Source organism: Brassica napus, chromosome A9 (assembly GCF_020379485.1).
Source record: "Brassica napus cultivar Da-Ae chromosome A9, Da-Ae, whole genome shotgun sequence".
NCBI classification, from domain to species: Eukaryota; Viridiplantae; Streptophyta; class Magnoliopsida; order Brassicales; family Brassicaceae; genus Brassica; species Brassica napus.
In genome coordinates, this window is record NC_063442.1 from 24219513 (window position 1) to 24234201 (window position 14689).

Sequence of the window (14689 nt, forward strand, 5' to 3'; positions counted from 1 at the left end):
TGGCACCAGCGATTAGGACATCCATCAAAGCATAAAGTTCAAGTTCTTTCAAAGTTTTTAAACATTCCATATGTAAAAAGTGATAATTCTGAATTGTGTAAGATTTACCCTTTGGCTAAGCAAAAACAAATTTATTTTCCCTCTAATCCACATCTTTCAAAAGCTCCATTTGATTTAGTTCATCTAGATGTCTGGGGTCCTTTCCAAATTCCAACACACGATGGTTATAAATACTTTTCACACTAGTTGATGATTGTACTCGAGTCACATGGTTATATTTGTTGAAGGATAAAAGTTATGTTGCACAAATTTTTCTTGGGTTTCTTAGTTTTGTTAAACACAATACAACTCTCATATCAAAGCTATTCGTTCTGACAATGCTCCCGAGTTGGCTTTGACGTCTCTTCTTAAGAAGCATGGCATAGTTCATTTCTTTCCTTGTCCATACACTCCACAACAAAACTCTATCGTAGAAAGAAAACATCAGCACATTCTCAATGTTGCTAAAGCACTTTTGTTTCAATCCAGTCTACCTTTACATTACTAGGGTGAGTGTGTTCAAACAACAGTGTATTGGATTAATCGTACGTTTCTACGTATATGTGGGCACAATGAAGTTTAGCGAGATGTTGGATTACGATTTAGTCGAACTCAAGAAACCGTAAAGAGGAAATTTTTTGAAGTTCTTAAAGCAACAGAGTTACTTGCTTGTGACTATATCCACACTCCAACACGGCAAAAACTCCATAGGATTCCCGAAAAACTTATGGATGGAAAATATTGGCCATTTTTTAGTGGATTTGTTGGAGCGATGGACGGGGTTCATGTGTGTGCGAAGGTCAAGGCAGAGTTACAAGGAATGTATTGGAATCGACATGATAGAACATCATTTAATATCATGGCCATTTGTGATATAAATATGTTTTTCACATATGTTTGAAATGGAGCCCTAGGATCTTGTCATGATACAGCAGTTCTTACGATGGCGCAAAACAATGATCATGAATTTCTATTACCACCACCAGATAAGTATTATGTTGTTGACTCTGGCTATCCAAATAAATAAGGTTTTCTTGCTCCATATAGATCTTCACGAAACATGGTCGTTCGATATCATATGTCACAATTCGAAAATGCTCATCCTCCTCTGAACAAGCATGAATTTTTTAATCGTTGGCATGCATCTCTGCGTTCAGTTATTGAAAGGACATTTGGAGTTTGGAAAAAGAAATGGATGATTCTTTGTGATTTTTCAAGATATAATATTGAAGTGCAAAAAAGAGTGGTATTGGCTACAATGGGTCTGTATAATTTTATTAGAATTTCGAATTTTGTGGATGATGATTTTGCAGAAATAATGGGACAAACACATATTGGAAACACCGAAGCAGAGATTGATACAAATAAGATGGAAACACCAGATATAACTAACGGGAATTTGATGGATAATATCAGAGAACAAATTGCAAATTTACTATAGGGAAATAAAAATACTATGTGATATGTTTTACCAATGTTGTATTTAAATTTATGTTACTTTTTTATAATATATTATGTATTTGTTGCATTAATTTTTTTAATAAAAGACAGTATCTGAAAATTAAATAATTTTTTTTACATTTCAAATTATAATTTGAACCACCTTTTATCCGCTTTCACATTTCAAACAAATATTTTAAACCATTAGATCCGCTATTGTTCTGCTAGATCCGCTCTCTTTCCGCTAAATCCGCTAGATCCGCAACGCTTGATCTGTTTTTTTCATTCGGAGCCTTAATAAGATATAGAGCTTTCGATGTCAAAAAAAAGAAGTCCATAGCCACTGTTAGCATTTTTTAGTTTGAACATGCATTACGGTTCATAGGCATGGGCATTCGGGGTCCCAATCGGGTTTCGGTTTTATCCATTCGGATTTTGGTTTTTCGGGTTTATCAAAATCAACCCCATTCGAGTTATATAAAAGTTCGGTTCGGGACCGGTTCGGGTTCTATCGGGTTCGGGTCGGGGTTAGTAAATCTTCAAAGAACCGGTATAACCCATTGTACTTTCGGGTTCGGGTCCCAATCGGTTTTTCGGTTTAAAAATACCTGATTTGTACCTATTTTGTAACTAAAACATAAATGAAATCGGTTCTTCGGATTTAAAATACATGATTTGTACATATTTTAATAGCCAAAACATAAGTAAAATCGATTCAAAAATAAGAAAAAACATCAAACGTGATCATTCAAAATCAAGCGAAAGATAAACATAGTTAGTGATAGAAAGAAAACCAGATAAATGAAATCATAAAACAAAAAATAAGTTCTCATGAAATGAGGAACATTATTCAATAAAAACAAAACCAAAATCTAAAAACTTCAGGCATCAACCGCCACATTCCACCATCAACCTTCATGTAACATATAATTATTTTAGAAGTTCAATAATATCTTAAAGTATTTTAGATACATATTAAGAATTTTTTTTTTAACGCTGATTTATTATGATCTTACAATTATGATATAGGAAATATTACACAGACGATTCGACAACCGACAATACTACCTGCCTTATGAAGACCTACGCCTAACTGCATCACCTGAGCCGTCCTATGAAGATCCACGCCTGGCCAGATTTACTTGCACCATGTTGAAGATCCCTTGCAAGTCTTTCATCTGTAGTCTGCATAATTGTTTAATAAACCGCTCTCTCCGGAACTTGAAACCTGGATTTCCTGTAATCTGCAATAAATTGCATAGTCTGGGATTTGAACCCCAGACCTGGGTGTAGAAGCATTTAAACCTTAACCAATAGGCTACGGTGCTTCCACAAAAACATATTAAGAATTAAGATCATCTTTGGTAGAAGTTCTTTTTGTGATTTTAAATATTTCGGGTTCTATCGGATATCCATTTAGGTCCGGGTTCGATTCAGATAATACCCATAACCCAAAATACCAAAAAACAAGATCCATTCGGTATTTATGTCGGGTTCGAATCGATTCGGATTCATTTGTATCGGATCGGGTTCGGTTCGGATTTTCGGGTTCGGTTTATTTGCCCAGCCCTAACGGTTCAGGTAGTTGATTGATTGTCAGATCAGAAGAAAAGAAAGCAAGTTCCGACATTTGAACACCCAACCAAAATGATTTGAATTGATTCTGGAAATCATATTTAGTAGAATCATCGTAAAATGCAACCCATTTTATGTCGGGTCGGTTTCTAAAACATGAGTGAAAATCAAAACGGGACCCACACACGTGTCACCTTTTCATCGCCAAAGCAATTTATCAAAGTTTTCTTTTTCATCGCATTCTTTTTTTTTTGTTTCCCATCGCCGCTCTCTCTCTCTCTCTCTCTCTCTCTCTCTCTCTCTCTCTCTCTGCGCTTACGCCGGTATTTTCTCCGTTAATTGCTTCGTCGTCTCTCAGATCCGCCAGGTGAGTCGCGAGTCTCTTACCCTTTTAGCCATCTGATACCTTATTTCTCACTTTATGTTTTTTTGTTTCACTGTTTCGTTGTAAATCTGAAGGTGAAACAAAGTTGAACTCACTATGTAGAGTGGTGTTTTAAATTTCGTAGCTTGGTTGATTGTTAAACTATTTTACTTACTAATTCAATGAATTTTTATGTAATTTTTTGTTTTTCTCTGCTTTTATTTCCGTCCATATTTTCTTGACAAATCAGAGAACAAAAATTAAATTTGATACCTTTTGTTTCGATATCTGCAAATTGGTTTCTTCAAAAAATATGACGTGATGAAATCTTTCGGCAGATGTTATTTGCAGCAGAAGGAGGAGGATTCTTCTCTTCATCAGCTTCCGGGTATAGCAACGGTCTAGCACTGCTTCTACTTGGCCATAAGAATGACCAAAAACCTGTGAGGGTATCACCTTGGAGCCATTACCATTTGGTAGCCGAAGAAACTGATACCAAGTTCCACTCGGTTTCATCTAAGAATTGGCTCTCACGTCGCTGCACTTCCCTTATATGCTTTGGTCGCAAATCTGATAGTCAGCCACAAGAATTTCCTTCTTCTGACAGCGAGGGGAACAAGGATCATGCACCACCACCCAGTGTTGACTTTAACTGTGAAGTCAGTAATAGGTTTGCACTTAAGAGCAGCTTGAAGAAAAGATCATCATTTAGCGATGCTTTTCTCGCTGATGGTGATGATGTGAGTAGTAGAGACGGCGTGTTGGATCATGCTGACAGAAGAAAAGTTCAGTGGCCTGACACCTGTGGAATTGAGATTGCTGAGGTCAAAGAATTTGAGCCTAGGTACGGATGCTTTCTCTTATGAAATTACATTCCTTTAAAGTGTTGTATCCGTGGCTAATAGATGTTGGTTTTGGCGTATGTTATAGATTAGGGAATAACCAATCTTCCATAAAAAGCAAATGCATCTCGTATAGGGAAACAACTGACTTCATGATTGATAGTAATATAACACTCTAAATCATGAACACGCTGCAGTTTAATAAAACAAGAAAATATATTTAACTTATTTGTTCGTGAATAGATACTACTCAGAGTTTCCCTTACGTAGTAGACTAGTAATATTTTTATACACAATGGTTTGTCTTCTTCTATAGAAGTTGCGTTTTAGACTTGTAGTTGTGCAATCAATCAGGCTGTCTTTCTTTTCTTGTTGTCATACCAAGAACCAATATGTTGAAAACATTTTTACTGTGATTGAATTTGTAGTGAAGTGGATGAATCAGATGCTGAGTTGTATCACGAAAATAGAAAAAGCTGTATGTGTGCAATCATGTAACCAGGTTCTCCCTTAATGGTATTGGCCAACATATAAACTCAAACAAAGCAGAAGCTAAAAGACATGTTTTCAGAAACAAAGGGCTTTCAATCGCAGCTCATATAGTTGAGGTAGATGCTCACCAAGTTCTTGTCCTCTCTTTTCATGTGCACCTTTGATATATAAAGAGAGAGAGAGGGATACGATTGGATAAGAAGAGGAACTTTTGGATGTGTACCTTTTGTAGCCACTTGATGATTCGTCAATTATGTGAGATTATTCAATGTACTCTTAATGCTTATGCCCTGTCTTGTAATGATAAATCCACACCACAGCTTTTGGAGTTGAAAATCCAACAAAAATCTTTATACTTTTTTTTTTTTTGTGTTTATAACTTCAGAATTCAGATATAGGCTTCGAATGGTGACCATCGTCCCGTCCCGTTCCACAGTTAACAGTAACAAAAATCTTTATATATATTATATATCTATATATTTTTATAACTGTTAAAACCGCACCGTTTGTCCCTCACCGTTCAAACCGCAGTCACAAGAGCCTAATGTATAACTCAAAGGTTTAACTGTGGTACACTCGCTATCCACGCGCGTGGGATGATTCCGAAGCACCATTTGACAAAAAAAGATCATTTGTGCAAAATGTGTGAGACTTGGCGATATTTCATCCACACACACATTACCAAAAGACGCACTACAGAACCAATTCCATTAGAACACAACCTGAAAAGTTGCAAAAGATGTCATTAGCTTCGCCGATTCAATGCATCAGAATTATAAATCCATCATCTTCTTCATCATCTTCTTTGACGACTTGGTCGTCTTTGAGATTCTCAAAGAGTAAGCCATGTGTATTCATCATCAGATGTTCTCAGGCGGAAGGTCCCTTGAGAAGGCCCTCTGCTCCTCCTACTCTCCGGGAGCCTACACCTCCCCAAAAACCTGGTACTCCTACGCCGTCTTCTTCCCCTCCACCACCGCAGAAAGCTGTGGCTGTTGACGGTAAGAGCGTAGTAACAACCGTGGAGTTTCAGAGGCAGAAAGCTAAAGAGCTTCAGGATTACTTTAAGCAGAAGAAGCTTGAAGCTGCTGGTCAAGGTCCCTTTTTTGGTTTCCAACCCAAAAACGAGATCTCCAATGGAAGGTACTTCCTTTTTACTTTTTTTTTTTTTAACTAATGATCTCAGTCCTGGAATTTGATTGCTGTGTTCTACTTGTAGTTAGAGAACAAACTGTCTGCCAGTTTGATGATGTTTAGTGTTTTTATTCATAAGCTAAATATGTATCCATTATGATGGATACACTAGTTTGCAAATGTTGTTCTCCACATATTCTCAACCCCTGACCTTGTTTGCATTTTAGGGTAGTTCTGGTTTAAGCTGATGTTTCTTCATTTGCAGCATAAGTATTCAAATTTAGACATACAGAGCTTAAAGATGATTGAAAACTCATTTTCTCGGTGTTTTAAAGCATCCATATCTATCTCTGTGTCTTTGTTTGTTTGCAGGTGGGCTATGTTTGGTTTTGCGGTGGGGATGCTGACAGAGTATGCAACAGGATCAGACCTTGTCGACCAAGTTAAAATCCTTCTCTCCAATTTCGGCATTCTAGACTTGGAATAATAATAATAATAATAAAAAGAGTGTTGTTGGTGTATATGATCCTTTCTCTGATTCCTTATGTTCAATCTTCTTCTCCTTGTTTATTCTTCCTCCTGTATATGCATCCCCTAAAGATCTTTAATACAGAGGGCCCTTTTGTTGTTCAACCACTTTTATCTTTCAAATGTTATAAGTATGATCTATGGATCTCGATTCTAAAAATTGTGTACAGAAGGTCCCAAAGAAAAGAAAAGTATTCTCAATTCAGAATATGTTCAATATTCAAACAAGTATCAGATGACGACCTTAAGGAATCTGTGCAATCTCGAGAAGGATCTTGTGGAGAGACTGAGGCTTTGAGAAGAAAGGAGAATGATCACTTCCTTTGATCTTGTAGACTCCTTCAGGGCTGTTCTCTCTCACTAGCTTCTCTTGAACGTCTGGTGAGAGTGCTAGGTCGTCTAGTGTCTGAACATAGAATCTTCTCCCTTTCCCGTATCTTTCTGCGGTCAGTGTTACCTTCTCCATCATTGGTCCAAGTGGTACAGGTCGCATCGACATCATTGCCAGTGCTATATCCTGAAAACCATTTACCAAGAATCAATTAAAAAGGTGTACACTTTGGTTAGTGGATTACCACTAAAAAAAACGCTAACTCAGTGTGTAAAGCTGTACCTTGTTGGGTGATTGATTAAAATACAAGCCTTTCATGTGTTGTTTCTCAAACATGAACCCTGTAGGAGGCTCATCTTTTCCATTGCCATAGATCAAGAACTGCGACTCTTTCATGAACTTCTCTGCGGAACCAAGCTGCAGCATTGTAGACAGTTTCTCACAATATGCCATGGCGTTTTCTCTAATGGACGAATGAGCTAAAAGAGTGTTTATTATTGTTACCTCTTGAGAGAAAACATCAAAGGGTCGTTGGCCATTAGAAACCATGGTTGCACATACGAATATAGCTTTGGAGATTTTCTCTGGAAACCGCTCTAACGCGTATGAAATGGACGCACCTCCAGTGCTATGACCAACCAGAATAACCTTGCATATAACAAACAAACTCATATCTCTCGTTATCTCAAATCAAACGAATGTTCCTTCAAAACAAAGTCTAACCTTGTCTTCTTCAGGGAGATTTTCGAGGTACTCGATCAATGGTTTTGAGTAGTCCTCCAAGGTAGAGACAGTGTTCGTGTCAGTCATATTAAAACCAGATCCAGTGAGGTCGACTGTAATAGGAGAGAGTCCAGACTCTTCCAGTGAAGCAACGATTTTGTACCAACACCACGCCCCAAAGCCTTCACCGTGCACCAACACGAATTTCTTCACTGTCAAGCTCTCTGATGAAAAATCTGGTACCTGAAGAAAGAAGGAGAGTAGACGTCTCACATGAGTCAAAACTAAACTTCTATAACCATTCCTTGTTACAACATCTTAAACCAATTTCAGAGCAGTAACTGCATCAATCGATGTGTGAAAATGAACAATCAGGAGCCTCTCTTCCGGCTCATTCTTCTAGTCATAGCAGCACAAATTGTAAAGTAGCAGACAAGCAAATCCTTACATGACTTTTAGAAACAAAGAGGAGAGACAAAAGTGTTTCAGACAATAACATTTGGATAAAGTTAGCATTTCCAACAGATAAGTTAGGAATCTCTGCGCACTTTCAACATCTCTTTTCTAATTTTAAACAAAAAGAATCTTATCTTCTTCTCCACTTTCGTTATGACCTGACCTTTTCTTCTCATATACATATAAAAAGTTGCCAACAATCATTAAACCCAAAAAAGGCAAAGACCCAGTCGAAATAATCATTACATCATATGTATAAAATGATTAGATGAGTAAAAGATTTGAACTTTTCAAGAAAAGATACAAACTTTGTTGTGAGAAGAGAGAACCTGCTTGCCATTAGAGAAAGGGTCAGAGAGGGTGCGCTGTTTCCTGGTGCTAGTAGACCCGACCCGTCTAGACATGGATCCGTCGAATCGCTGAGAAAGCTGAGTCTGGTGAATGGCCATGGACAGAGCTCGGCGATGCAGCAACTCTTCATCAGCGAGCAGTTTCCTCTGAGAGCGATTCATTCTCTTGCTCTTAGATCCATCTTTCTTCATCATAGACATGATCTTGTTACCCATCCTTTCTTCCAAATCAAGACCCAGAAAGCCTGAATTCAAATAAGTTATGGCATGTTTTCTCGAGAAAGTCAAAGTTCGTTTGCCCTAGATGGGGATCAACCAATCAATCGCCTTATTACTTGACTTCGAGAGAGAGAGAGTAGGTGAAGGAAGCAAGAAAAAAACAAAAAAACTAAAAAACTAAAATCGGTCATTAACTGCGTTATACAGTTGTTTCTGAATTTTTGTACCACCGCAAGAAAAAAAAATAAAGGATAGAGACAGATTTGGACATGAGCAAGCAAAACGAAGTGGTGTGTTGATGCTGCTGTAGATGGGTTAGATTAGCGATTTCAACTTAGTGTCATTTTTTTTCTGAACTGGGAAGTCAAAATATTATTATTATTTTTTTGCTAAGAAATCAAAATATTATATTTTGAACTGGGAAGTCAAAATATTATTTTACTTCGGTGGAATGTAGAAACGAGGATTTCACCTTTTTTTCAACATACTGGATTCCGTCAAAACATTACATACTAGAACTGATTTTGGTAAGACATTTTAGCTTCTCTCTATTTTCATTTGTTTGTACCAAAAACAAAACTTTTTGAAAGAAGCTTCAGAGGTTTAAAATATAGGGCAATTGTACTTGATATACACGATTGAAACATTATTTAACTAACTGAACAATGCACTGTTGATAAAATTATAATCCCAAACTTTACCCCTATTTTTCTAGCACTACACTACTTCTGACAGTTGTATTTGCACATCATATTTTTGTTTTAAGAAATTATTTAGTTTTCCTCCCTTTCTTCTCTCTTATGGATCTAAAGACGAAAAAAAAATCAGAAACTCTAAATATTTGTTGAAACTCGTTGCTCCGCCACATTGCATCATCTCCTCACGTCCTTTCTCCGCCAGCACCTCTTGCGCTTGCCACCAACGCGTCTCCTTGTTCGGTTCGGCCACCGCGACTTAATTTCATAATTTTTACCCTAAATTACCTCAATTTTTTTCAAACAGATGAGAAGAGTCCAAGAAGATACAGGAGAGAATTTCAGTCGATGCTTGAAGGTTGCGAGGAGGAGGATAAAGAAGCCATAACTGAGGAAAGAGGCCAAACCGGTGTGTGTAGCTGAGAAAAAGTGATGGTTAAGCATTAACCAAGTCAAAGCCTTGGAGAAAAACTTTGAGTTAGAGAACAAACTTGAGCCTGAGAGGAAAGTGAAGTTAGCTCAAGAACTTGGTTTTCAACCTCGTCAAGTAGCTATTTGGTTCTAGAACCGCCGTGCACGGTGGAAGACAAAAGAGCCCGAGAAAGATTACGGCGTTCTTAAAACCCAATACGATTCTCTTCGTAATAACTTCGATTCCCTCTTCCGTGACAATGAATCTCTTCTTCAAGAGGTAACAAAAATTCAAACTTTTTTCTGCTTAAAGATTAAAACTACATGTTTGATGATTGAAACTTTATGCTTAAAGATTGAAACTTTATGTTGAAGACTGAAACGTTTTGATGCAGATTAGTAAACTGAAATCTAAGCTTAACGGAGAAGAAGAAGAGGAGGAAGAGAACAACGCCGTGATGATGGAGAGTGAATTGTCGGTCAAGGAGGAAGAAGTTTTGTTGCCTAGGGGAAAACGAGTAACGCGCCACTGCGCCGGAGCTTCCTACCGGAGTTCATCTCTGACGCGCCGTCGTGAAGTCGTCGGTGAAGTTAGCAACGGCGGAGGCGGAGCTGAAGCATTGTTTAAGTTTGGAGAGGCCGTCGGCTTGGTCTCCGACGTGGCAACCCGTGAGTTTCTCGAAAGTTTCCCACGAGCATCGAGTGGCGTTTAGGAAGCAGTAAGTTACACAAGCCAAGCATTTTCTCTCCTCCCAAGCTTTGTCATCTTCGTGTTTGGATGGAGACTTTCCAACGTCGTCGGTCTCCCACCCACCCCTTTCCTTCGGAATCTGAGAGGCGTGACGGAACAGATGTGGGTCCGTATTGTTTGTGGCGTTTCTCTCAATCTGGGTATCGGTGGGGATTCTGGTGCGGCGGTTCCATATGACAGCTCCGGTGCCCTTGTGGCTCGTCGGTTACGGCAGTGGTTCTCACTGTTAGAGGGTGACGGTGACGCCGTCGAAGACTCTGCTAGTTAGCGATCGGAGTGTTAGGGTTTTTCCGATTGATGTGAGATCTTTGTTTGTCGATGGCGGTTCTCCGGGACCTGCATCCTCCAGTGCGACCTACGATCATGACGGGTGGATTGATGAGAGGCGCATAGATCCTCGGTGCAAGAAGACGAGCTCCAATCACAACTACGGCGGCTAGGTGCGGTCGGCTATCAATCAGTTATCAATGAATTTGGTAATTTTGTTGAAGGTTCACAAGGATTTTGGTTGATTTGGGTGTTTGGTATCTGTTGGTTTTAATTTTGTGTTCTATTCTATATTTTATTCTGGATTTATCTTGTTGTTCATCTTGTTCTTTGTTAGTTTGATTCCTTGTGGTAGGGCTGTAGTTTCTAGGAAACTTTTATTTCGCCAGTTTTCTTTCCGGTGACAATAATATATGGTCAGTCGGCTTAATGTTTCGATTCATTGTATCCCTACCTTTGTATCTTGCTTTGGTTAGAAAGACAGTGTTTAAAAAAAAATATTTATCCTTTCTCCAAATGCCATAAGAGTAAGTTAAAGATTTCATCTTCGTAAATTTGTGGGTAATTTTATTCCTTGTTTTTTTTTTCCTTTTGATCGACCACACTTGTATTAACCGACACAAAGCCTATTGCAGACCTATCTATCCTACCCTAGCACTGCAGGCTATATACAGCACAAGTGAAGTTCCCCGGGTCAGGTGAGTCTTTTCGCCTATGTTTCTCTCTCCAACTATCTAAATATATTTTCTGTTGCATGATCTACTAATTAACTTATGTTTTGTGCATTTCCAGCCAATTTGGCCTAAAATATAATTAACTAGGGTCGGCCCGAGCTACGCTTGGGTTTTTGTTTAAATTTAACTTTTGATTATGTATTATGTATTTTGTATGTTTATTTTAATATATAAATTTTATAATCTACTATAAACATATAAGTAGCTATCGACAAATATAAAATAATTTTAAATTAATGTTTTTGTCTTACGCTATTCAAAAATTTTTGTATCCTTTTTTTTTGTTATTGAAAATTATATATAAGGTGAAGAGCAGAATGATCAAAAATTAATAAAATTTTAGTTATGGTGTTTAATTGGTTAAACTGTTATAATGTTTCAGTTCACTTAAAACTATTTATAACGTTTGTTTCCGATTAGTCTCTAAGTAATTTAATGGACTATCCCCTTAAATTTACAACCAATAGTATATTTAAAAAAATATTTAAATTTTTCAAAAATTTATGATTATGTAACACCAACAAAATTTACTTAACCCGATTTTCTTAACTAATTGATTTAGTTAATTAATTAGCTAAATTTTGAACTGAAGCTTTGTCAATGAGAAAAAAAATGAGTAGAAGCATTTTATGTTTTTTATAAAACTGTAATGACCTGGTTTGCTTAACCATTTGGTTTAGTTAATGAATTAGTTAACATTTAAACCAGAGCATTTCTCTGGTTTTTAACTGTGTGTGTATAAGTGTGCCTACATATCTAATTATTTATCTTTTGGTCAAAACATAGCTAATTGTTTAATACCTTTCTCTATTGAAATAACATAGTGTATTTGATAAAAAAAATAGTGATTAGTGTAAGGGCTATGGTATGTTTTTCTTTCAAAATGTACTGACGTATATGCATGGTACCTATCACACTCTTCTTTTTTTTAACAACTATCACACTTTATTTGGTTTAAACTATGTGTATAAGTTTATAGTGAACTAGGGTCGGCCCGCCCTACGGGCGGGATATACTTTATTTGTGTTCTAGATTATTATTTTTTGTATGTTTATAGTTTTTGTTTTTAATTTGCATTTGCAAAATATGTGTGATAATGATTTTTGTCTTTTAGAAAAAATTAGGTGAGGAGGAATTATATGTGATAACATATATTTTGCTTGTTTGCAACAGTTGTTTCTGTTAACCATGTTATTTTAAAAGAAAATTCTAATAACCATGGCCTTACAATTTGTGTTGTTTTCAGAGATGAGTTTTCTATTGTTTAACCATATTATGCTTTGTATAATGGGCTGGATTTTTTGGGTTGTCCGATTGGGTGGTGAGTGGTTCGTATCGGGAATAAAATCGTTACAGTACGATTCGTTATGAGATTTCTTGAAATTTTAAGGTTCATGCAAAATTGCATGGATTGAGATATTAACAACTCAGCGGGTACTTTCTTGCATATTCACATTACTGACTACCAAATACCCTGCAGTCCATTGCATCTCACTGGCATATTCAGTGGCATCGAGTCCAATTTTTTTATGAAGTCAGATATAATCTAGAGTAGAGAATTTCGGCTTTGAAAAAAAATCATGCAAAAAATTTACTCAATAGCAAGCCTGATAGAACTTGAAGCAAGGAATCCAATCCAATGATCTTACAACGTGGCATTCTCTCCATTGAATAAACATTACTTTATATATAAGGATAAATTTTTTTTTGAACTGATATATATATAAGGATAATTGTAGATTTTTCTGACAAAAAACGTTTCTCGGAAAATTGTCGTTGAAGTTTTAGGAATATCTCAGATTATACCGACATATAAGTTTCTCGGTACTTTGTCGGAGTTATTCATCGGAGAATGGACAATAATAAAGTAAATTGTTTACCGATGAATATCCGTGAAAGTCGAAGTTGGAATTTTTTTTTGTGTTTCAATAGATATATATTTATTAAATATACTGTTAATTATATATCTAATACTTTAATCTTAATATCTAACTCTCTAATCCACGTGTGTGGTTTATATCAATTGCATGCATTTTTACATTTACTAAATTTTTATTTAATATAACATAGATTCCCTGTTTTTGTGTTCAAAACAAAAAATCCTCTTATCTTTTCTTCCACATATCTCTGCAAAGAGCTGATCTTTTTCGAATCGAAGAGCAGCTCAATGTTTTTCCTTTTCTTCTCCTCCTTTCCTAATTTTGCATCCTTTATTTATTCTTTCTTTTTCCTTTTTCCTCTTTCGTTCTTCCCCTTCTCTCTTTCTTTATGCCTCTTTCAGATCTGTATTTTTTTTTAGCTAAGTAAGATCTGTGAATCGCTCAAAACATCACCACCACTCACTCAACTCTTTGCACGACTGCCGTCTCTACCGCAACCTTTTCACTGCCACCGTCACAATCGCAACTTCTCTTATCGCCAACTCTGCAACTCCTTGCACCGCCACCGCCGCACTTCCACAACCCTCGCTGCAATTACTCCCCCGCCGTTTCCGCTCACTCCACCCTACACCTACGCTGTCGAAGAGAGAGCACCACCGTTGCAATTTACACCGACCAATAGTAAATATAGTTTATTTTTATTTCTTTTTTTATTTATATAGGATTTTTATGGTTAATTTTTTTATATGGAAAATTGGAAAATTATTGGGATTGTATTCCTGAAGTTCATCGGAATGTTCGGGTATATTTTCAATACAGAGTGAAACACCCGTCCCTCCCCATTTTCAACCGGGGTTCCAGGGCGCGGGGTTTAGGACACACATGTCTACTTTTCCGACATCTCCGTGTGTCCCGTTTCTGGTCCCATGAGTTTCAGGTGCATTTTCTTTCTTACCGTCGATATTTCCACTTATAGTTCTGCAAAAAATGGGAGAAGGAAAAGATGGGTGAGTATTAATATTCAGTGAAGCGATTCTAGACCAGTCTCCCCATGAGCTTTTATACCGCTCAATGCGAAACGAGAACCGACTAGTCACTACACCCATTTCTTAACTAGCTATTATAGTTCCATTTCACGAAAACAAGCATTGCAATGAACTCAGTCATCACTCAATTCACATAATACGGTTTTTATATTCAAAGACTCCCATCATCCTAGGACTCTAGGACCTACACAGCTCAAGCGGACCAACCCTCCCCTTTCTTGCTGCATCCCTATGAGGTCGCCTGCCCTGGTACACCCGGCATCCGGTTCCCTTGGATGTAGTCCATACCCCTTGCAGTGTATTACGACCCCTTCCCGCCAAGACTCGGCGTGACTCAATCTTATCGGCGCCTCTATTCTTACTTGCCGTTTTTGAACGCTACGGCCGCCGCGTTTTCCCATACTCCCCACCA

The 14689-nt window shown here is 37.4% G+C and overlaps 3 protein-coding genes and 1 pseudogene across 3 annotated transcripts; 3 read left to right on the top strand and 1 right to left on the bottom strand.

The window, feature by feature from the left end:
• Positions 1-3276: 3276 nt before the first annotated feature.
• On the top strand, positions 3277-5118 carry BNAA09G23370D. The gene is made up of 3 exons (XM_013862066.3): positions 3277-3421; positions 3757-4262; positions 4689-5118. The coding sequence occupies exons 2-3, from the start codon at positions 3757-3759 to the stop codon at positions 4756-4758; spliced, it is 576 nt and encodes a 191-aa protein (XP_013717520.1). The 5' UTR covers positions 3277-3421; the 3' UTR covers positions 4759-5118.
• A 225-nt stretch (positions 5119-5343) lies between these two features.
• Positions 5344-6519, top strand: BNAA09G23380D (light-harvesting complex-like protein OHP2, chloroplastic). Its single transcript, XM_013862000.3, has 2 exons — positions 5344-5895; positions 6259-6519. Exons 1-2 carry the CDS (start codon positions 5492-5494, stop codon positions 6371-6373), a joined length of 519 nt encoding a protein of 172 aa, XP_013717454.1. The 5' UTR covers positions 5344-5491; the 3' UTR covers positions 6374-6519.
• On the bottom strand, positions 6507-8707 carry LOC125577570 (putative methylesterase 14, chloroplastic). Its single transcript, XM_048738997.1, has 5 exons — positions 8254-8707; positions 7469-7711; positions 7250-7393; positions 7028-7162; positions 6507-6931 (listed from the first exon to the last, which is right to left on the bottom strand). Exons 1-5 carry the CDS (start codon positions 8488-8490, stop codon positions 6659-6661), a joined length of 1032 nt encoding a protein of 343 aa, XP_048594954.1. The 5' UTR covers positions 8491-8707; the 3' UTR covers positions 6507-6658.
• Positions 8708-9341: 634 nt separating this feature from the next.
• Positions 9342-11520, top strand: LOC106373794 (annotated as a pseudogene).
• Positions 11521-14689: the final 3169 nt, after the last annotated feature.